The 24,712-nt window shown below is 44.2% G+C and overlaps 1 protein-coding gene across 4 annotated transcripts in view; it reads right to left on the reverse strand.

The window, feature by feature from the left end:
• LOC135899040 (uncharacterized) overlaps nucleotides 1-24,712 on the reverse strand; it is a 60,043-nt gene that overhangs the window by 28,018 nt on the left and 7,313 nt on the right. For all 4 annotated transcript variants that reach the window (XR_010563504.2, XR_010563503.2, XM_065428286.2 and 1 more), the window contains exons 2-5: nucleotides 16,236-16,396; nucleotides 12,858-12,884; nucleotides 12,657-12,736; nucleotides 5,984-6,073 (exon numbers count right to left, since the gene is read on the reverse strand). Coding sequence is in view for 2 of the 4 variants with exons in the window: in XM_065428286.2 (XP_065284358.1) it covers nucleotides 5,984-6,073; nucleotides 12,657-12,736; nucleotides 12,858-12,884; nucleotides 16,236-16,396 (358 nt within the window). In the remaining 2 variants the exon portion in view is untranslated. The remainder of the gene's footprint in view (nucleotides 1-5,983; nucleotides 6,074-12,656; nucleotides 12,737-12,857; nucleotides 12,885-16,235; nucleotides 16,397-24,712) is intronic.

Here is a 24,712-nt window from a genome sequence, read left to right on the forward strand (position 1 = left end):
CTCTTGAAGGCGAAGCTTAAGCGTCCTCCATTTTTTTTTATTTCGCGGCCATCTGCAGTAAGCGGTAAAAAACTAACGTTTAATAGATCGAAAGCAGGAAACTATCTAATCGGACCTTTTGCAAAGCGCTCTACAACTTTCTAATTGGAAATTTTCGCCTTCGCTTCCTCCGAAATTTGTTAATTAATCTTAACTAATTAGGTAATTATGCAGAAAGCAAGAGATGGTGTGACTTAGTCATCAACATGCAATTGGTCGCGTCATTTTAGAGCACATCGGCATATTTTTTTAACTCTGGCTAAATTTAATTGCAACACCCCATATAGATCCGCCATCATACTACATATGAGACCAGTCGAGGGGCTCGCGTATTTAATAGGCTATCAGCTTATGGCAACCGTCGCCACTGCCTCGGTGTGACATCGCAATAATTGATCTTTTATGCGGTGGTGGCACCAGTCTCCTGCGTAGCCGATAATTTTTGACAATGTCCGTATAATTTTCCACTGCCACCCGGAAGTCGTGAGCCGCCTCGCTGCCAGGAACGGACGTTTGTGCGGGGGTCCAAATTAGGCTAATTTTTCTGTTCAGCCGTCTAGTGGCCAGAACACTTGCTGCTTGCGGCGACATCCTACCCTTTCCGAAATTCCAGATGGCTGCTTTCATCATCATCATCATCAGCCTGGTTACGCCCACTGCAGAGCAAAGGCCTCTCCCATACTTCTCCAACAACCCCGGTCATGTACTAATTGTGGCCATGCAGTCCCTGCAAACTTCTTAATCTCATCCGCCCACCTAACTTTCTGCCGCCCCCTGCTACGCTCCCTTCCCTTGGGATCCAGTCCGTAACCCTTAATGACCATCGGTTATCCTCCCTCCTCATTACACGTCCTCCCCATGCCCATTTCTTTTTCTTGATTTCAACTAAGATGTCATTAACTCGCGTTTGTTCCCTCACCCAATCTGCTCTTTTCTTATCCCTTAACGTTACACCTATCATTCTTCTTTCCATAGCTCGTTGCGTCGTCCTCAATTTGAGTAGAACCCTTTTCGTAAGCCTCCAGGTTTCTGCCCCGTAGGTGAGTACTGGTAAGACGCAGCTATTATACACTTTCCTCTTGAGGGATAATGGCAACCTGCTGTTCATGATCTGAGAATGCCTGCCAAACGCACCCCAGCCCATTCTTATTCTTCTGATTATTTCTGTCTCATGATCCGGATCTGTCCTCACTACCTGCCCTAAGTAGATGTATTCCCTTACTACTTCCAGTGCCTCGCTGCCTATTGTAAATTGCTGTTCTCTTCCGAGACTGTTAAACATTACTTTAGTTTTCTGCAGATTAATTTTTAAACCCACTCTTCTGCTTTGCCTCTCCAGGTCAGTGAGCATGCATTGCAATTGGTCCCCTGAGTTACTAAGCAAGGCAATATCATCAGTGAATCGCAAGTTACTAAGGTATTCTCCATTAACTTTTATCCCCAGTTCTTCCCAATCCAGGACTCTGAATACCTCCTGTAAACACGCTGTGAATAGCATTGAAGAGATCGTATCTCCCTGTCTGACGCCTTTCTTTATTGGGATTTGGTTGCTTTCTTTATGGAGGACTACGGTGGCTGTGGAGCCGCTATAGATATCTTTCAGTATATTTACATATGGCTCGCCTACACCCTGATTCCGTAATGCCTTCATGACTGCTGAGGTTTCGACAGAATCAAACGCTTTCTCGTGATCAATGAAAGCTATATATAAGGGTTGGTTATATTCCGCACATTTCTCTATCACCTGATTGATAGTGTGAATATGATCTATTGTTGAGTAGCCTTTACGGAATCCTGCCTTGTCCTTTGGTTGACAGAAGTCTAAGGTGTTCCTGATTCTATTTGCGATTACCTTAGTAAATAGTTTGTATGCAACGGATAGTAAGCTGATCGGTCTATAATTTTTCAAGTCTTTGGCGTCCCCTTTCTTATGGATTAGGATTATGTTACCGTTCTTCCAAGATTCCGGTACGCTCGAGGTCATGAGGCATTGCGTATATAGGGTGGCCAGTTTCTCTAGAGCAATCTGCCCACCATCCTTCAACAAATCTGCTGTTACCTGATCCTCCCCAGCTGCCTTCGTCCTTTGCATACCTCCTAAGGCTTTCTTTACTCCTTCCGGCGTTACTTTTGGGATTTCGAATTCCTCTAGACTATTTTCTCTTCCATTATCATCGTGGGTGCCACTGGTACTGTATAAATCTCTATAGAACTCCTCAGCCACTTGAACTATCTCATCCATATTAGTTATTATATTGCCGGCTTTGTCTCTTAACGCATACATCTGATTCTTGCCAATTCCTAGTTTCTTCTTCACTGTTTTTAGGCTTCCTGCGTTCCTGAGAGCATGTTCAATTGTATCCATATTATACTTCCTTATGTCAGCTGTCTTACGCTTGTTGATTAACTTTGAAAGTTCTGCCAGTTCTATTCTTGCTGTAGGGTTAGAGGCTTTCATACATTGTCGTTTCTTGATCAGATCTTTCGTCTCCTGTGATAGTTTACTGGTATCCTGCCTAACGGAGTTACCACCGACTTCCATTGCACACTCCTTAATGATGCCCACAAGATTGTCGTTCATGGCTGTTTTGCTATCGCTAATTATGAAATTTGCTTCCGCTCCCATGCAAGCGAGCGCTATCGCAACTTCTTCAGCCGTTTCCGAGTAATGACAGGAATGAAAGTTCATAGACGGACGGACGGACGGACGGACGGATGAATGGATGGATGGATGGATGGATGGATGGATGGATGGATGTTATGCGCATTCCCTTTGCCACGGGGCGGTAGGTTGCGCAACCAAGCCCTTGTTATTTGATTGCCTAATGTCCTACCTATGTTTAAAAAAAGAAAAAACGAAAAGGAAAAAAGCGCACGATGAATTGCCATAAACCAAAGTTTCTGAACCCCTATTTTTGGCTTTGTTTTTGTACGACTTCGTTGTTTGTCGTTTCCCTACTTTTCTTCCATCAATCTTCCAATCACATCTTACTAATCTCTATTGCGGACATGTTTGCTTTTCCCCTGCTCTCGCTGAACCCAAGGACTTCAATCAGGTCAGAGATTTCTAAATCGACCGCTTGGCAAATATCTTCACATTCTAATACAACATGCTCCATTATTTCCCTACCTTTACCGCAGCAAGCACTGATGAATCACTGCCCTCCAAATTTCTTTGGTGCCATACAAAAACATGGCTTGTAAGTAATGCTCCATCGTCATATACCTGCTGAATCATGTTCCCTATCTTCTTAGTCGTTTTTCGTAGCCTCACGCGGCTCTTGATTTGAACTATCTGCTTCTAATTTGTGCGCACTACGTTACTGGTGTATTGACCAAATAAATACGCCAACAAGTCGAATCATGGGTTGCTAACCACGGATCTGCCGGCTTGTGTGTTTTCCTGGTATGGCTTCCAAGGCTATGTCTACTCTGAACGCGTGCAAAGCGGTTGAACAGGACCAATACCTTGAATTTGAGTATCATTAAAAAAATGATCTTTAAATGGCTCAGATATACCCAAGCAAATATAGGTGTAATTCCTTACATTAGCAAATTATGCGAATCAAATCAGATAACGCAAGTAGCTTGTTTGTTGTAGAGGGCAACTTTGTCCTGTATATAACGTTTTATCGCACACTAACCAACAGGTGGCGCATTTTGTTCCTCTTTGTGGTACCGGCGTTTCGAAAAGAAAATAGCTTTAGGCCTATCCTCTTACTTAACCTGAAGATAGTAACAAATAACGGAAGCCGTTAAAGTGAAACGCCGTCATTTTTTGCCTCATAAACTCAACTTTACAATTAAGGTGAACGTGCGCTTTGCTGCGCGGTTCATTTAGTCCTTCGTCAGAGAGAGAGAGAGACAAAAGGGAAGGAAAGACAGGTAGGTTAGCCAGTGTAAATACCAGCTGGCTACCCTGCGCTGGGGAAAGGGGTAAAGGGAATAAAAGGAGAAGGAAGAGAGAAGAAAAAGAAAAGGAAAAAAAGAGAAAAGAAATGCACACAGTAACGCGATGTTACGCGCAACAACAGTCAAAGGCGTTCGCACAATTCACATGTCCTTAAGAACTTGAGCAAAGCCCTTAAGGCCTTGAGTGCCGAAACCCGTCTGGACCAGTGTCCTAGAACTTTCTCTTCTGTGAAGGGGCGATTGTCCAGTTTTTCGAGCACGGTCACGAGCACTTTTCTTTGCGCATTGTAACGTGGACAGTCACAGAGGAGGTGCGCGATCGTCTCTTCGCAGCCGCAGGCGTCGCAAGCAGGGCTGTCGGCCATTCCAATGCGGAAGGAATAGGAGTTTGTGAATGCCACGCCGAGCCATAGGCGGCACAGAAGTGTTGCTTCCGCTCGGGGCAACCGTGGTGGAAGACGGAGTTGCAAACTTGGATCCAATCTGTGAAGACGTGTGTTCGTGAATTCGCTGGTGTTCCACAGAGTTAGCGTAAGCTCGCATGCGAGGGAGCGAAGACCTGTGGCTGCATCTGTTCTTGACAGTGGTATGGGCACAATCTGGGCACCATCATGGGCCGACCGGGCAGCGTCATCCGCACTGTCATTTCCCGTAATTCCGCAGTGACCCGGTATCCACTGGTAGATGATGTTGTGTCCCTTGTCGATTGCATAATGGTGGAGTAGTCGGATGTCTCCGACTAATTGCACATTTGGTCCGTGGTTGAAAGGGGACAGCAGACACTGGAGAGCTGCCTTTGAATCACAAAAGATGGACCAGGAATGTGGTGAATTGGGACCTATAAGCTCCAGAGCAGCACGAATAGCTGCGAGTTCTGCAGCCGTCGATGATGTAACGTGAGACGTCTTGAATGTGATAGTGACAGATTGAGCGGGAAGTACCACTGACCCCGCACCTCCACCAGAAATGTAACGATGTTAGTAAAACAAGGATATTTATTAAAGGCGAACTTGTGCCCACTAGTAGAAGTCACTGAGGTCGTGCAGAAATCCGCGGCAGTCGCGTTCTCAAGCTGGGCTCGAACCGTCTTCCTCTTCTCCTCGCGTGACACCTCGTGCGCGTGGCGCATACGAGCCGGGTCCAACTGGCTGCCCGTGCCACGAATATCGCTGCCTGTTGTTGCTGAACAACGCCACTGTACGGCGTGCACAGTGCCCAGTGCAAAGGGCGCGCAACTTGAATGTCACCAAGTTTGTCGTGGCATTATCCCCCTCCTTACCGCATCGGCCCGATGCGTGAGAGGATGTAGGGGTTCCTGTGGGCGCTCACTTTTTTTGTTGTTGTTGCTGTTGTTCATGACCTCTCCTGGTAGGGTTTCATGCGGACAACATGTACAACTTCCGTGGAGTTGCGCCGTCTTGGGCTCTCGTGTCCAGCGGATTTCACTTCGTAAGTGACGTCGCTTATACGACGAAGTATTTCGTAAGGGCCGAAGTATCTGCACAGAAGCTTTTCAGACAGTCCACGGTGGCGCACTGGGGTCCATACCCACACCTTGTCACCGGGCTGGTAATGAGCTTCAAGACGGCGCTGGTTGTACCGGCAGGAGTCGATGCGTTGTTGGCGGCGTATTCGGTACCTTGCCAGCTGTCGTGCCCCCTCGGCTCGTTGCAAGAAATCATCCAGGTCAGATGAGTTATGGGTTTCTTCATCTAACGGCAACATAGCATCCAAATTTGTGGATACGGCTCGGCCGAATACAAGTTCAAACGGGGTGACTCGTGTTGTTTCCTGTCCTTCGTCAGTCCTTCGTCAGTCCCACCGGTAGAACTAACGGGTGCGAAATAACAGGGGCAATCGTTTACGACATTCCGACGGCCGGTACGAAAGTTGGCAGGCCTAAAGACATTATTGTGAATTTACGAAAAAAATTATCACAGAATTGGGCTATTCAAGCGGCAGTACTAAAGTGTGCTGTGCGCAAAATAATTCGATGCAGCTATCCATAAAGAGTCAATGAAAGTGTACTTACTGAAAATGTAGCTTGCTGTTCTTGGAAACGCAATAACCATACAAACATCATCTGCGAAGAGAACAGGGTATTCTCCAAAAGCGTACTTCCCTAGAAAGAAGTGGAATATTGTCTTGTCGTTATTGTTCGATCTGATGAACTGCAAAAAGTCTCAAAACAAGCCTCAAAGGTCCGGGTAAAAACATGTGTTGCAATCGCATGAAAACGTGCCTGCGATGATTATCTGTCCCTTTGCTGTACAGTGCGCACATTATGCGAGTGCCTTGCTTTTGTCAGCGCTATTACTTTTAAAAGAGCAGCGACCAAGCTGTGTCGTCTCACGTGTTGTACTCCCGTCAAATAGCATCGATAGCTTTTCGGCATCTGCGCCTTCTTTCACAAGAAGGTGATATTTTTGATTTCGGAGAGAATGATCTACCATAAGCTTACAATTAGACAGTTACTTAAAGTTGACGGATGCATTTCTACAGCCAGCAGTCTCTTTTGTACTGGTTCCTGGCAGTCTAAAGATCCGCTTGCAATATTGGAAGAGTGTAAAGGTAAAACATTGAGCCCTATATGTTTTATTGTTAGGCAGCAAAATAAAACTTTATTTTTATTATCAACTTTATTTATTTGTTATAATTTCCGCATGCCAATACGCCCCAAATCATCTGATCGAGCATAAGAAGGAATAGGCGATCATCTCAATATGGAGATTGCGAGAAAGAAAAAAAATCAGGAGATCCAACGTGCTTCTTGGAATGAGTGTTACGCTAAGCTTAGTGGAAACGTTGAAATTAAGCAGGCAAAAAAACACATGATGCGTGCAAATTATACGTAATAAACGCATATATTCGAATTTATGTTAAACGATAGATGCGTGAAACGGTTAGTGAATTGCCATAAAGCATGATTGCATGCGGAGAACCATCTTTACTTTCCTCGAGTGCAACGTGTCATGTTATCCTATATTTATGTTTTTTTCACCTCATTGCTTCCAAATGTACAGCCATGTATTGCTAACGTAATGCATATACAGCAGTTCATGAGGATGCACAATGGGCGATATCGATGCAGAAATTTCACATGGACGAAGACGATGTTTGATATTTGTAGAGGTAAAATGGCGAGGAAAGGTGTAAGCAGAAAGAAGTGGCAAACCTATGGAAATACATTGATGGATTCTATATGTCCCATTTTGCACAGTAGCACCTACCCAGTGGCTCAATAATGGGGGGGAGTCAAAAAAATAAAGACTATAAGATCAAGGAAGCCATGGAAATTAGATTATGCGCTATACCATTCAGACATTTAGAGATACCTATGAGCCGACATTATACCTGCAAGTTTTATGCCATGTTTGATTGCTTCGAAACGCACAACATAGGGGCTCTCACTGGCACTACTTTGTTGCTCAAAATGCCATGTTATATAAGCCCGAGCATTAGATGGCACAAACATAATTTTTAACAATTTGGTAGTGCGAACTATTGAAATCAAGTAAGCGATTATATAACATGCGTTTTTCTGCTAATACTTCTATGTCTTTAATGATCCTTCCGAGGCGACGTCACATGTAGAAGTTTTATGATTCTATTGTTTGATTACGTAGAAGGGGGGTGCTCTCGCTCGCACTACTACATGTCCGTAATATATATAACGAGTGCTCTAAATTAAGCTTTATGGCTTTCTTAAAATTAGGCACGGAGAGAAGCGCAACGACCACATCTGCAAAAGAAGTTATGTGGTGAGGGGACATAAACTTAGATGAGAGTTATTGCTGTCAGCAGCCCAATTACTCAAATTGATTAATTAACTTTTCTTTATGGCAGTAAGTGTGTATGTTTGCATTCAAAAGTTAGCGGCAGTCCTCTTTCTACACAGTTTCACTTGGAAGAACTCTTCTAGCACGTCTGGGCTCCGAGATATCCGACTCGAAGTTTTAATTGTCATTCGCATGATTACGCATGCTGCACAGCGAGGATCCGGGCAAAGTTTTTCCCTGATGTCACGCGGCTGTTGCATGCGGCGTTTAGTCTGACAACAGCGTGGAGGCATAGGCAAAGATGATAATTGTTTCCCTTCCCCTCTCCGCTGGCGAAATCACGATACGACAGTGCGGTGTGCCGTGTCGTTGTTGCTCTTGATTTCAATAAAACTTGCAGTACTTGGAAATCGGCAGTCACTTTATTTGCGTAGCCCAGGCAAGGACCATGTCCGTTCGTCTCGTTGCCATTACGCATGCGCACTGCCCTCCAGCTTCTCCGCTCGTGCCATTATCTCGGCATGGCAGTGCCCGCCATCGTTACAGGCTGCGTGGTCTCATGTTACGACAGCAGTTCCGCTTTCTCGTTTTTTTTCTTATTTCGCCAGCCAAGATGGGAAGGGGGATAGTTATCACCTTTGCCAATGCCTCCGCCCCGTTGTCAGACTAAACGCCGCATGCAACAGCCGCGTCACAGGACGGAAGAGCTTTGCGCTGATCCTAACTCTCTTGTATGCGTAATCATGCGAATGGCAATTATAATTTGGAGTCGGTTATCTCGGAGCGCAGACACGCTAGAAGAATTCTTCCAACTTATACTGCGTAGCAACACGACTGTCTCTAACTATTGAATACAGCCATACGCACTTACTGCATTAAACACAAAGTAATTATTCGATTTTAGTTTATTGGGCTGCTGACAGCGATAATTACCATCTCAATTTGTTTCCCCCTAGCCACATAACTTATTTGTACAGGTGGTCTTCGCGTACCTCCCAGTGCCTAATTTTCAGAAAACCATAAATTTTAATTTTGAACACCCCGTAGATAAGTACTCTCGGGCAATTACTTTCGGCGACGAAAGAAGCAATTTATGGCGCGGCTGTTCTAAAACTATTTTTTTTTCGTATTTAGACTACCCACCAACTGCTAGATAAGTCTAGGGAATGGTCCGATAGATTTGACAAGCAATGGTAATTCTCTTTTCGTGGTCTGCGTGTCGTACTTTGTGTACCTCATGCACCGAATAGCCACTCTGTGAAATCTGAGCCAACTTAGTAACTAAGCGCCTTAATTTTCTTCTCTGCACGCCGTGGTTCCATTGTGGCTGCGATGTTGGGTTGCTAAGCACGACGTCGCGGGATGAATTCGCGGTCACGGCGGCTGCAATTTGATAGAGACGAAATGCGAAAACATCCGTGGTACTTGATTTAAGTGGGTGTTAAAGAACTCCAGGTGGTCCAAATTATTCCGGAGTCCCTTAAAACGACTTGCCTCATAATCAGATCGTGGTTTTGGCACGTAAAGCCGCATAACGTTTCCCCCATCATCATCATCATCATCATCATCATCGTCGTCATCATCATCTGATTTTTTGTCCACTGCTAGATGAATGCATCTTCCTGCGATCTCCAAGTACCCCTGTCCTGTGCAAACAGACTCCGTCTTGCGGCAGCGAATTTTCTCATTTCATCACCACACCTAGTTTCCTGCCGTTCTAGACTGCGTCTCCTTTATCTTGGCACCCATTCTGTAAATCTCATGGTCCATCGGTAATCTATCCTGCGCATTACATGGCCTGTCCTGTTCCATTTCTTTCTCTTATTGTCAATTAGAATATCGGATATTCCCGCTTGCTCTCCGATCCATAGTGCTCTCTTCCTGTCTCGCAACGTTACGCCTTAAATTCTTCGTTCCATTCCTCCTTGCACTGTTCTTTACTTGTTCTCTAGCTTCTTTGCCAGCCTCCAAGTTTCCGCTTCCTATGTCAGCACCAGTAGAATGCATTCATTGCGCACCTTTTCTTTCAGTGATGGTAGTAAGCGTCCAGACAGGTACTGGCCATGTATGCGGTATACACACCATCCTATTTTTATTCTTGTGTAAATTTCCTTCTAAAGATCAGGGTCCCCTGTGATCAACCGGCCTAGGTAAATGTACGCCTTCACAGACTCTAGAGGATGACAGGCGATCCTTAGCTCTTGCTCCGTTGCCAGGCATTGAGCATTATCTTTCTCTTCTGCATATTAATCTTCAACCAAACTCATACACTATCTCTGTTAAGGCGCTCAATCGTTTGCTGTAACTCGTCTCCAGTGTTGCTGAACAGGAGAATGTCATGTGCAAGCTGAAAGTAGCTGAGATATCGCCCATTGATCCTCACTCCTAAGCCTTCCCAGTTTAATAGCTTGAATACTTCTTCCAACCATGCAGTGAATAGCATTGGAGAGATTGTCTCTCCTTGCCCTACCCCTTTTTTAGTATGATTTCATTATTCTATTTCATTACTTGTTTCTCCATTAGGACTTTTCGAGATCCACTTGTTTGGAGCCTATTTTTGTTCGCGAATTCTGCCAACGTGTCTCCTCTAGCGTTCCTTGAATTCATTCCGTAGTTGTGAATTGCTTGTTCACTAGCCTGCTTTTTGCCCACTTTTGCATTGAAGTCGCCCTTGACTACAGCATACTGAGTTTGCACATTTTCCATGGCTAATTCGACACCTTCATAAAACTGCTCTATTTCTTCATCGTCATGGTGGAGCTTGGAGCCTAGGCTTGTGCTACCGCTATTCTATACCAGCTTTTTAGCTTAATTACGTTTACTGTTAGCATCTTCTTAATGGCGTAGCATTCGTCAGTTTCCTGCTATGTCCTTATGGATTAGGAATCCTACCCCGCATGGCTTCTTATCTGGGAGTCCTCTATGTCAGAGGAGGGTGGCCATCATTCAGCACTCTATAAGCCTCACCAGTTCTTCCCTCACTAAGGCCAATAATATCCAGCATAATGCCTGATAGTTGTTCAAGGAGTCTTGCTAAGGTAGGGTCACTCGAGAGGGTTTGTGTGTTGAACGTTGCCAAGTTTAGCTTCCATTGGAGGCCTCTCCAGGTCCAGAGATTCTCAGCACCTTCTGTTGCGTTGCAGGTCTGACCACTGCGATGGTCAGGTGTTCCACAGCTGCTCGGAACTGAGGGCCGTGAGTCGATTGAAGCAGATTTGTCAAAAAAAAGAAAAGATGTGGCTGCTCGCACGAGCGTTTTGAGAAATCCGCTGTTAGCCGATGGCAAAGGTTCTATTGTGTATGCAACAAGATAGCGAGATAATTGGAACACTGTCAACGCTATCCAGGCATGACTCCAGGATCTTTTAGAAGTGTTTAGGGCTCGGTTTTCTTTTTTTTGCTTTTGCCATCGCGATGCCCCTCTCCTTGTTTTCCTGCGCGTATGCGAGGCGTTTTTGTTATCGTTGGGGCACTGTGGACAGAGAGATATACGCTGCCTTTGCACCCTTGACTTTGTCGTCTTTGCCCAGAATTTTGAAATAAAATAATCATAGGCCTTGTAGTTCAGAAAATACCCGCTGAGGAAATTGTTAGTTCTTTCAGACTTCTGAGTGACTGCAGAAATGTCACCTACGAAGAATGCATTGATGTCATGACTGTCATCAAAGCGGCGTTCTTCATTTCATCGAATGGCACAAAGCAACAGTTAAGTATATTAACAGGCTCTTGGGGTTTCTTTAAATTGAAAAGGAATAGGAATACGTTGGCTTAGATTCTCGTCCATAAGGTAGGTGATTATTTTGCCATTTATGTTGCTTCGGCAGCTTGCCTTCGCGACCAACAAAGTTTCAAAACAATGATATGGCGGCTTTGTTTGCAGTCACACGCTATCTTTTTGCGTGTAAAATGGACCATTTGCCTTCGGATAACAGCAGATTTCGGAGAGCATTTGCACGAACAGTTTGTTTTGATAAAGCAAGTTAAATCTTCTCTTCGCCCTCCCAAGACAATTTCTGAACCAATATTTTTCTGAACGATGTGCTTCAGCTGCCTTGTTATAGTGTTGCGAAAACTTGAGGCTGCGCAATTTTTACTTGATATTGCTATCACAAAGTGGCATTATGCCCGAAAACGATCTTGAAAAAGCAGTGGTGAGGAATGTGCACAAAGTAAGACCGTTCCTTTCCGCTCAATGCTTACTAAATTCAGCAAAAGGTAAAAAACAGAGACTGCACTACGTACACACGCACCTCTTCTAACTGCACATACCCTAATCCCCTTGGGGTTAAACAGGAATGACGCGAATGCAAGTTCCAGCGCGTGTGAGCCAAAATAGTTGAAAAACGTGTAGAATTCACTTCAAAAACTTTTCCCTGGAGCAATTCTGTATGATTTTTCAAATGAAGTATAGGCTATGTAAAAAAAATAGAAGTGTTATCTAATATTGCACCTCTTCAATGCCAAATATTGCCAGAAATGACAAAAGTTTGCATTCGGTTCGAGGAAAAGCACATTTCTCCGTCATTACTCATTAGGTGAATATCGGTCAACCTTACTACGCCCTCAACCCTCTCCCAAACATGACAATAATAAGCTCCGGAAACAAAGGACCCCACACAATTACTAGAAATTCGATGATATGCAGCCCTTAGAGCTGTGCTTTCTTTCACATGCTGAAAATCTCGTTGCATAAGTCAGACAAAACAAGTCATTTTGTAAGTAAATTAGTGAAACGTCCCTGAAGTTCTAAAAGGTCCCTCAAAACGAATAGACCGAGTTTAATCGGCGTTTATTCGTGCTTATTGTTCCTAGCTCTCAGTTTCCTGTCTCTGTCGCTATATTACTAGGCTTTTGAAGAAAACGCACCACTGGGCTTTGCCAGAGCGCTGTTCTTGCAGCTAAAATATAAGATAAATCATTTCTTACCAGACTTCGTTATGTAAGTGGTGTTGATCTTGGTATAGTCGCTAGCATTTCGAATAACATCGTATTGGAATGTGAGATTCCTGAAAGGTTAATAAAGAAAGAGTAATTTCTGCATTTCGTTTTATGAATGGTTAAAGGTTCAAGCTAAGCAACTCTGCAAAAGCAGACGATTTGCTGTGAAAAGAAATCTTTCTTACGTACCCTGGCTTCCGCTCCGAAGTGCCATTACTGAAATGAGTAAGAAATGAGTGAAACAAAAGCAACACACCAAGAGCTATATCTTTTATTTTTTCTTTATTATTTCCAATGGCAACCTCCCAAAGATTATTTCCCGTTACAGAAAAAGCAGTGCTCTATTCCCACAGTTTTCACACTTATTGAAAATATTGTGCTTGCTCTGCGTCATTGCAATACTAGTAAGTTTGACAATATTTAAGAGAAATGCAATTTTTTTGCATTGAGAAGCAATAAAAATGTTCTGGCTCCATTCGATTCAGAGTGATATATTCGATGCGCCGGGCATCTTAATCGATTTTCATATTTAAAGAATAAAAAAATACGGAGGTCTTTACTTCGAAACGGTGAAACTTTTGCCGGTGCCGTTACTTCCAAAGACTAAGCTTTTTTTCATTTTTTGCACTCTGATTAAAATCACTGCACTTTGATCGGCACTCTGCACTCTGATCACTGCAATCTGCACTCTTTGCACTCTGATCAAAATTATCATAAAACCGATGATAGCACGAAGTTACAAAGGAAACCCATACTAAGACTTCGCAGTTAAAGAAACATTCTCGGCGCAGGGACTGAACGTCGGATCAACGCCTTTTTCGGGTGGTCGCTCTGGTACCTGAGTTAGGTCACCCGAGTGAGGCTCAATTATTCGACTGCTAGAAGTTTGGGGAACGCTGGATATGTAAAACTGCTTTGGGGTCGAAATCCGCAAAATGGAGTACTTTTCATGAAAGGAAAAAAATGTCAACTACCCACCAACAAATACGGGCACCCTTATGACGGCGTTTTAGCTCTCTCTCTCTTTATCTCTCATTAGAGCGTGCTACCCTCATCTACGCTCACCCTCATGGAGTTCGGTGAAGTGAAGTTTGGAGCAGGAAGGAATATGAAAACTATGGTTCAGGTGGTCGACATGGACAAAGAGGTTAATTGAGGAAGTCGTGGTTCAAGCCGCTACAGTTATCTGTGTGTTTTTCAGCAAGCGCTTTATATTTTGTCGCAAAGTTGCCGTTGCACTAAAAGGACAACTGCTCAATCTTTTCTTCTGCCAATGTGATGAGGCTCCAGGGTTAATCATCTTTCGTAGGTAGCCTCCAAAGGGAGCCTGCTCGGTTCCAGCGAGGAAGTTTCGCGCTAGCTAGTGCATTTTCTTTTTCAAGCAACACGTCGTTACGAGGCTGATCACTAACGATGGAAGCCGTGCATCCGTTATTCCAGTGAAACATCGCAGGTGATAAAATTCACCGCCTGTAAACAAGTTCCCTTAGTGGCGGCTATCGAATGTTGGACGCGTAAACTCACTGATATATTACTATTGTGATCGAATTTAAATGAACCTGCGTGATGCTGCTCAACCAAAATTACCAATCCGTTTGCAAGTATTAGCGTTGTACAATTTGAATGAATAAACGGTCCGAACTGCAATCGATACCAATGAGCGGCTGGTTTTCGAACACCAGTGAGGTCTTAAAACCTTTATTCAATTGATGAAGCATAGATTTTTATAAGAGAAGTGTAATGAAATCAATAACCTGCTTATTGTATCAGAAATGACTTCGTAACTATGTTTTTAGTTAATTATATATACATTTATTCATAAAATATACAGCCGCGTCGAGCGCCCCTGGCAGAAAAAATGCTAAATAATATATACGACCAATTTACAATGGCTCTACTTACGCGCTTCATGCTGGAACGCGTCCGCGGTTGATTTTCCACTCTCTGTGGGTGAAAAAAACTTGAGCGTGTGCGGGGCCTGCGTGAATGTCCGGGGGCACTCTCTAATCATGTCCTGCATTTACCTCAATTTCTCGATTGATAAGGCTCCGTTCACGATAATATTGACGCCTTAGAGAGCCTCGAGTACTAATACATCAGTTTTGCTTGTCTTTCCATTTGCCTTTGTTGTCCCTTTAAGATAAGCGAACAAATACTGAGCCCCGGGATTGGCCTCTGTGAACATTCGCACTCGAGAGGATGCTGCGGCGCATGATCTCGACGGATCTACTGTAGTTTTCGCCCAAATTCAAGTGCTCAAAGCTTTGTCGCTTGCTACAGATTATCTCATCAATAAAGTAAGTGCTTACATTTATTTGGTTACTAAAATGTAGTTGAATTACAGTGAACTTTACCGAGTAAACAAAGTAATCGTTAACTTAAAATACTGCCAAAAATTCAGCGTATTACACTAAATTAATTGTATTTAAATCATTACGTAAACGTCTGCTCTGTAGTACTGTTGTGCGACGTTTTTCTCTTTTTTGCCAGGTACACTCATAAGCATTCGCCAGGTGGAAGTGTCATACAGGTACTTGAGTCGGTACTGAAAACGAGCGCGCAGGGATTCCAGTGATTGCATTCTTGACCGAGTGTGAGTCAAGTTCAGGGACAGCGCATATGATGGTGAGTGACCTGTGGTGAGTGCTCGTGAGCAGCAGTGACTGAGCTGAAGTGAGTTCGAGTGAGCTCAGTGCCGGTGAATGTGAATTGAAGCGCGTCTGACCAAGCACTGACGACATCATGTTCATCACTCTTGCCTTCGCTCGTCCGCACGGATACTTTGCGTTTGGTTAGCAATGCAGAATTCAATCGTAAAGACTTTCCAGACACTCAGAGCTCTAACAAACTAGGCAGAACATGAACGCTGTATATTGTTATATGCTGTACGCTGCAACTGTGTGTTGTATGTACCCTATATTCAAAGAGCCAAAGAGTATGAGGCGCCGTACTTCAACGCCAACGTCACTGTATATCATGTAAATAAAAGAAAAAGTGCTCACGAGTGCGAGCCGACGTATAGAAGCGAGGGAAGGCGTTAGTAGACATAAACTTGTAGGTGAACGAGTGCCAATGACCGTGGTTGAGTGAGTACGTGTACATGACCGATGTTTATTAGCATGCGTTAGTGTGAATAAGTGCCGGCTACAGTTGGTCGACGTGGTTGTGTATGAGGGCTGGTCAATATCAGCCCGTTTGATTGCGCCAGGCCGGTGGGTGCGAGCGAACGCGAGTGCGCGCACACTGTCCCCATAAGCAACCTTCAGTAAACGAGGGTCTGTTGCAGTTGTCGATTCGAATTCGTGCACAATTCAAAAATGTAGTCACAAGCGAACAGACTTGTATGCGACAAAAATTACTGTATATAATTAGTATCCTTGCACACGCGTGACGAAAAACACGCTTTGCTCATTGATTCCTCCTCACATTCGTCGATATCCTTCAGAAGCATTTCAGTACAGTGTTTTGCTATTGCCTGACAAGTTACATATCAGGTGAGCGCTGTGTTTTATAAAATGGTAAGATTCGTAGGAGATATTTGTAGTATAGCTTTTTTCGCATACTTGCCTGGTTTGATGCGGTGGTATCCAGAAATGGTCTTCATGAATGAACGATACGTTGGCGGTTTCAGTGCAGACGAACCTGGACTTCATGCATCTCCAGTTATCTTTTCGCCATAAGTGATCTGAGACAAGCAGCAGCACAAGATCTTTATCACTTCCTAGGAGCTGGAATACGGAATGTTGGAAATGTATGCACCATATGAATATTGATGATCGAAGAAAGTTTTTAAAGTATAATATTTATTTATTTATTTGTTTATTTATTCGTTTATTTATTTATAAAGTACTGCAGGCAAGAAGTCCAAGCAGGGTGAGCGGAATACACAAGCTTATTTGCACAAAAAGAACAGGATAAAACAAATTTGTAACACGTTTTTCACATAAACTCTTCGGTAATAAGGTACAAAACCAAGAAAATTTAAACTTGCTTATAATACAAGACTAATTCATACACGAAATAACAACATTATTTACACAGATGGTATGCAGGTGACGGACAGTGGGGAATTGCTTCAGTTAGTTTATTCCAATAAGCTTCTGTTCGTGGAAAAAAAAGGTGCCGAAAAATGTCAATCCTTGCAGAAATTGGTGTTAGAGAAAGAGGGTAGGGGTATCGACTGGGTCTTATTATCAAGGGGCATACGTATATTGCGCTGTCTACGGCTAGCCTATGATTAAGTTTGAAAGAAACTAAGCCCGACTATTCTTCCTTCGAAATCATGATAGTTCAATGCCGTTTGTGGTTAGTAATGCAGTTGGGGAGTCAGTAGGCATACATTTATTCTCAACAAATCGTACTGCTGAGTTAAAATAAACTCGTCTGCTTAGTTGTGCCAGGTTTTCTTGAAGGGTTATATTAGAACGGGTAATTCGAGATATCATCACCTAGTTGGGTTGCGGCAAGATAGTTGTGCACAGTAGAGAGAGCCTCACTGAAAACAGCCATGAATTTCAAGTCATTGAGTATACCGAAGTTGTTGGAGCTGGTGAAGGAGTTGCACCTGGATGTCACAGATGCACTCCGAAAGCCGCAGTTGATTGACGCTGTTCTTGCTCTAGAGGATGAGGAGGATGAGCTTACGGAACACCTGGAGATAATTAAAGAGAGGGAGATTGCAAAGTCCTGCAGCGGAACGTAAAGAACAGAATGAGTGGAAACCTGAACAACGGGAACGCAATGAGCGAGAACGTAAAGAACCGAAAGAGCAAGAACGTGAAGAACGGGAACATAAAGAACAAAAAGAGCGGAAATGTGAAGAACGGGAACGCAAAGAACAGAAATAACGGTAACGTGAAGAGAGGGAACGTAAAAAACAGAAAGAGTGGGAACGTGAAGAATGGTTACGTAAAGAGAGAAAGAATGGCAACGTGAAGAATGGAAACACAAAGAACAGAAATAGCGGTCACGTGTAGAACGGCGACGCAAAGAACAGAAAAAGGGGGAGCGTGAAGAGCGGGAACGTAAAGAACAGAAACAGTGGGAACGTGAAGATCAGGAACGTAAAGAACAGAAGGAGCGGCTACGGGAAGAAGAGGAACGTGAAAAACACAAAGAGCGTGAGGGAAGGCAACAGATATTTCAATTGAAGCGACTCCAGCTTGAAATGGAATGGCCTCGAGCTGCAGGGCAGAGGAGCAAAGGGAACAGTACAGGAGAGCGCGTATCGTTAAAGATGAGAGAGCTGATGCGGCCTTTCAAGCTCGGAGAGGAGATCCGTTTGTTCTCGGTGACCACCGAGCGTGCTTGCGAGAAGCAAGAGTTCTCCCCGCGAATCGTGGCAACATGGTCTGCTCAAGCTGTTACCGGGCGAGGCAACGGACATAATCGGTCGTTTAACCAGCTGAGGATTATGGTAACCTAATGTCCACTTTGCTGAGGAAGTATGGGCTGTCAGCGGAAGTGTTCCGGCAAAGTTCCGCGAAATGGAGCAGGCTAGGAATGAGTCCTATAAAGAGTGAGGATATACACTTATGTCAATCATGGAAGAATGGCTCAAGGAACAAAAAGCCTTTGATGACCACGTGAAGGTTATTCAGTGCATTGCACTTTAACAATTTTATAAACGGTTACCTGAGAATGTGAGGTACTGGGTTGAAGATAGGCCAGTGGTTAAAGCGATAGCCAGAGCCGCTGAACTAGCTGAAAAAAATGTGATGCATCAGGCTCGCGAAGTCAGCGATGGTCGAAAAGTCCATGCCGATTTCAAACTCGGCAGGCCGAAGCCCTAAAAAAAGAAAGGACGAGCCTATGACTGAGCGTGCCTCAAAATGTAATACTTCAGAGTTTGAAGAGACCTCTGAAGATAGGATATTGCAAGTGAAGAAACCCTTTCTTTGCTACAACTGTCACAAACGAGGACACATTGCTGCCCAATGTAACAAGGCAAAGGTAGCGTTTTTATCAGTCGGTTGCAATGACGAGAACGTGAAGCTGCTCGAACCGTATACGCCAGGCCTTGAGGCAAAGGGGGAACCATGAAGCGTACTGCGCAACTGTGCCGCTACTATGCACGTGGTTCACAGCTCATATGTGGAACCTGAGATGTTCATGGGTGAATGCACCTATATTTAGCAAGCTGTAGAAGCTGACAGATCATGGCTGCCGGTGGCAAAGGGATCTATTTGAGGTCATTTTGGCACACTCTTGACGGAAGCTGCCGTATCGCCTACGATTTCTTCGCAGGACCCTCACCTGCTCTCAAATAGGTAAGGTCAGATTTTGCGCGAGAAAGGGCAAATGTTCGGGCAGGCTAGCGTGATTGCAATAACGAGATCAAAAGCTCACTGCAAAAACAGCCGTGCAAACTGCACTAATTGAGATATATGCTAGTTTGGAACCTCAGGAAGCGGAGATATAGAAGGCCTCCCTGTTGGAACCGCGGGAGTTTGGACCCACGCAGGCACAGGTCTCGGTAGTGGCAGTAGCCTAGTTATTGGAAGAGCAGTCGCCAGATTTATTTGTAGCGACTACGTCGGAAGGTTACAGTGGTTGTTAGAGATAGACAATTCAACCGTGAAATCCGAGAAAAAGAAGGACCCCAGCATGCGGAACGTCCCAAGCAACCTAAACGAAGCTGTGGCACGAGAAAACGTGAATTTCTGTTAGAAATGCGGCCTACGGTACCGGAAGTATGTAGATCCCAGGGGTGTCACTTTGACCACCTGGTTGTGCCTCAGTTTTATCGACAGGATCTTTTGCGCTTGTCGCATGGGAACTCATGGGCTGGTAACTTAGGTGTTAAGAAAACTAAGGATCAATTATTACAGGAGTATTATTGGCCATGTTTCTGTGACGCAGAGCAATTCGTAAGGACTTACAACACATGTCAGCGAGGGGAGAAGCTGGGTGAAAAGGCAAGAGCGCCGATGAAGCTAGTGCTGATCATCACCGAGCCCTTCCGCCGTTTCATAGTCGACACAGTAGGCCCACTTCCAGTAACAGCCTCGGGATACCGTCATAGTTTGGCACCAATTTGGCCCGCTACTAAGTTCGCAGAAGCGGTCCCACTTAACTTAGTTCGGTAGAAATAATTAATGCACTCCTCTCGATATTCGCATGAGATTCCTGGTCGGGGCATGTGCAACATCTGAGGGCCAGTGTTGGCCCGTTTGCATGTAGCAGCACCCAAACGCCAAGGCGCCGAATTGCCAAATGGTGCAGGCGGAAGTGATCTATCTCTGCCACGTAGTCGGACAGGGCCGTCGCCGTCCATGAGCTAAAGGTGGCTGCGATACATGATTTCCCGATGCCGCCCACAAAGCCCTACTTCCGATCTTTCTGAGGGGTCGCCGGGTACACATCGGTACATCCCTAGAAATTCTTAACTAGCTAGCACTCTAAATGATGCTCTTGGAAAAACTGAGCCAAAGAGTGTCCTATGGGGCGAAAGAAAGAAACGTAGATTACTGCAGTGCAGTTCCTGTATAATCTTTTAACTTCCTAAAGGGACCTACCGGTTGCATACGCTGCTGTGAAAGTCTCAGCCAAGTTTTGTTGTACTCGGTGGGTGGAGCTAGCAAGCGGAGCGCTAAGCCACATTCCTTTCAAATGCTCTCTTTTCAACAAAGGCTGCTCTTCATTCTCTTCTGGGCGCTTTATTTCGTATTAAAGTGGATTTCCATTCCCGGCTGTTATTGGTAGCTGCAGTCGGCTACGTAGCGTAGATACCGTGGCCGGTGCGGGGTACCGCCACGAGACCACTGGCTGGGCGCACTGCGGCTCGCTGAAGACAACCGCGTTTGGGTTAGGTTTGGCGCGTCGCACGCGACGCCGTCAGCGGACGTGAGCCGCCCCGAAAGAAAACCGATGAGAAAATAAAATGAAGGTGGGTCCGTGACGTATGCGTCACGCGATTCTCGAGGTCCGGTATGGTTGAATGCTGGGAAGGAATTTCGCTTGCGGAGGCCACACGGGGCAAGTGGAGAGAGCATCTATGATTGCACTGAAGCTCGCCTCCTAAGTCATGGGTTCGCGGCACTGAAATATTTCTATCTCGGCTAAGAATGACACGATATGAATTTTTTTGCGGCAGAACGCTCTCTAGAGGACCCGTAACAACTTTCTGCCTATAAAAAAAAATTTGGTATGCAACATCGTGAGGGGCCCTTTATTATGGGCATGGCGGCAGTGCATGGGCTATGTGCTCAAGCAAGTTTCTACTTCTACAGCGAAGCTGTATACCTCTACCGTCCAATGGAGATTTTGGTGTCGTTGTAAGCAAAAAAACTCCAGATATGTGAGCCGATGGCGGAGACAATGCAATACCGGCCCTACCCGCGGCGGAGGTGAATCAGGCGTTAAGCACTTCCCATACGTCGGCCAATTCCGAAGATACTGCAATGCCGGGCCGATACACGGCAGAGATGCAGTTAACTATAAGGGGCCCACATACAAAGCTTCGGTGGTCATCCTTCGTCACAGAGGGGAAGGGCACTGAGTTTTTTTCAACAGGCACTTCTCATCTGTGCTTCCTTCCATGGGAGTACAGGGAGCATGCGCCAGACCGATCTGGTTGCTGCTGCTGATTCTGCCGAATTGGAACCTTGTCCATGGATTATCGACAACATCGACACCAGGAACCATGGTGAACCAGCGCCATGGGAAGACCGTATAAAGCAAGTACCCTTGTCGGTAGCATCTAGTGGGCACAGTGGCTACGCATGGGCTCAGTGCTCAAACAAGTTTCCTCTTTTTTCAAAAGGTTAGTTCATACTCGTGCTATAGGAGCGACAATCGCTTTCTCGTAGTGCTGCCGTGGCTACGGGTGTTGTTTTCTTCTTTTGCATCACTGTGTCTGCAGTTAGGGGGGGACGCTGAGACGAAGCCAGGGACACGAATTAAAAGTACTTCTGTAAGGATTGTATGAAGGCCAAAAGGCATTTCAGGCCAACCTAACCGGCCTAAGCGAGAGACGTAAGGCTCTGGAAGACATTGTACAGCTTTGCCTGGACCAAGCGGCAAGTCTTGCTGAGCTAAAAGAGACAAACGAGAGGTTTTATTCACCTTTGGAGAAACATCAAGCAAACCTTGCCGGTTTAGAAGATAGAATGGGGCGAAACATTCTAATGGTGTTTGGTTTATCGGAGTATGACAATGAAACTTCAGAAGAACTTCAAAATAAATGTGGTTGTAGAAGTAGTCAAGAAAAAACTTGGTCTTCACTTCAAACTATAGAGCGGATTCAAAGAATTGGAAAACTGCATAAGATCAAATCCGCAGAAGAAACCTTGAGGCCTCGTGCAGTAATACTGAAGCTTTATGATTATAGGCGAAAACAAAAGGTTTTTCGAAACTGCGCAAAACTGAAAGGAAGTGGTATTTGTGTTGGCGGCAACTATTCAAGAGAAACACTGAATAAGCACAGGCTACTCTGGAAGTCTGCGTTGAAAGAAAAAGGGGAATGCTCACAACTGCGTCTGAACCGCGACATGCTTAGCATAGATAACAGTGTCTACGTATGGGATTATTCGCAGAGTAGCCGTGTCAAGATACGGCAATTCCCAAAAACAGGATTGACACAATCAAAGTCTGCACCGACAGATGGTAACCACTGAACCGATACCGTCTTCCAGGAAACAGACTTTCGACTTATAAACCTTAATGGCTGAAGCCTCGCAAATAAAGTCGGTGATATAGAATATGTGCGAGCCAGGTATGACCCCCATATAGTTATTGTTAGCGAAACCTGGCTGTGACCAGAAATACAAGATAGCGAGTTGTTACCTCCACGTGTTAAGACTATACGCAATGATAGAGACACTAGAGGAGAAGGAGTTGCAATCATAATACTGGAAAATAGTGAATGTGTAAGGATGAACGATATGCGTAATCGCGAGAACGCTTGGTGCCAAATTAAACTGGGAACTGCTTTAGTCGTAACAGGAGCAAACTATAGATCCCCTAACGCATCGATCGAATATTTAGAGGCCATCCAGCGCTACTTAGAAAAAGAGAAGGTGTGAAAGCAAAGGTTAATAATTGCCGGGGATTTTAACTTGGAGGGGGTTGACTAGAACTCGATTACTATAGAGTCACGGAAAGGAGCTCACTGCGAAGTGTTGCTCGACGTTGCTTACGCTTACGATTTAACACATAATGTATAGGAAAGCGCTCGAAAAACGGGAATGGTGCAGTCCATATTGGACTTAGTATTTCTTGAAGGACGCTTTAAAAATTATCAGGTAGCTGTTGAAACTGGCATATTAGACCATCAACTTGTATTTGTGCAAATCAAACCACGTTTCCCGCAACAAATCTTAAAGCGCGCACTATACAAGTCCCCAGTTTTGATAAAGCTGACAACACAAGCATCATTGATGATTTGTCATTTCATCTAGAGAGTCTGAGCTGGGAAGATCACGTCAATGCGTGGTTATCAAGAATCAAAACTGTTATCTTGCACTGCGTAAACTCATTCGTACGATAAGAAAAAAAAAGAAGCAATAAACGTAATCCCAGTATAACGCGGGAGATTGTTCATCTGAAGCGAAAATTCTGGAAGCAAAGGAAAGTAAAAGAAATCGAGAAAGGATATCTAACCTCTCTGCACAGCTGCGAATAAAACTTAGGCAAGCAAGAAATAAACATTACGAGGAAACACTTCCTAACTTCATGGTATCTTCCCCGCTAAGTATTGGCGCCACTTGTCGCAAACCACTCAAAGCATTTGTTGTTAACGACGAAATGATAACTGACTTCAAAAATTGCGTATTAGCATAAGAAGTTCTTCCAGTTTGTTTTATGAAATGTTTCAAATTGTACTGCTCCAGCTACAGTAACATCATTTTCACACGGATCAGATGTGCCAGAAGTACGAGTTAGCTATGAAGGAATACTATCGCTGCTGCTAAATATGGAATTGCTGCTAAACGGATGGAATTCAATATGGCTTTTTGCGAAGATACGTTGAATGGGTTGCTCGTTACTTGGAAATTATCTTCATTGCATACTTGCAACAAGAACGGGCTCCAGACGAGTGCCTTGTTGCAAAAGTTATCACCATACAAAAAACCATTGACAAGCGGAAAATTGAAAATTATCGACCCATTTCTTTAACCTGCGTTTGCTGCCAACACCTCGAACATAAAATATCGAAAGAAATGTATAAGTACCTCGAAAATAAGAAAGCACTGCATTCAAACCAACATAGCTTCTGGCAAAAACTGTCAACTGTCATGCGGCTCGTTGAAATCATCCACGACTTTTCAAAACCAATAGATAACGAAAAACAGGTTGATGCAATATGCCTTGATTTCTTAAAAGCTTTTCATAGGGTTCCTCATAATGAATAAATGAATGAACTAATTAATGAATTAATTATGACATTGAAAGAGCTTGGAATAAATAATAATATAGTGGTCAGGACATGTCTATCGGTTAGGACGCCGTACGCTGACATAAACGGCTACCGGTCCGATAATTTATTTGTAACTTCAGACTTCCTTCAAGGGTCTGTTCTTGGACCGGTATCATTTCTCGTTTATATTAACGAAATTTGTTCAAAGATCAATGAAAACGCAAATGTATGACTGTTTGCCGGCGACTGTTTAACTTATAGGATAAAGAAATGCTCAGCGATGCACATAAAAAACTGGTATTTTACGTGTCACAATCAAGGTTAAGCACCTCCTAAATTTTTAATATCAACTAAGTTTCTCTGTGCTAACTACCGTTAACAAATGTAAATATTAAAGGATAACGATATCTGAAGACCTCAACTGGACTGCACATATCCCAAATATTTGTTCTACCGCTGAAAAAAAAAGTTATGGTTCTTATATCGAAAATTAAAACCCACTCCAGCCTCCTTAAAGTTAACAGCGTATATAACAATAGTAAGGCCTACACTGGAATATGCAAGCATCATATGAGACCCCCAACAAAAAGATCAATTCATAAAATTGAGTGGATGCAAGGAAGGGCCGCCTGGATTTACACTTTCAATGTATTCTTGTACTGATTCTGTAAAAGAGATGCCGCAA

This window comes from Dermacentor albipictus, chromosome 7 (genome assembly GCF_038994185.2).
Source record: "Dermacentor albipictus isolate Rhodes 1998 colony chromosome 7, USDA_Dalb.pri_finalv2, whole genome shotgun sequence".
In the NCBI taxonomy this organism is placed as follows: Eukaryota; Metazoa; Arthropoda; class Arachnida; order Ixodida; family Ixodidae; genus Dermacentor; species Dermacentor albipictus.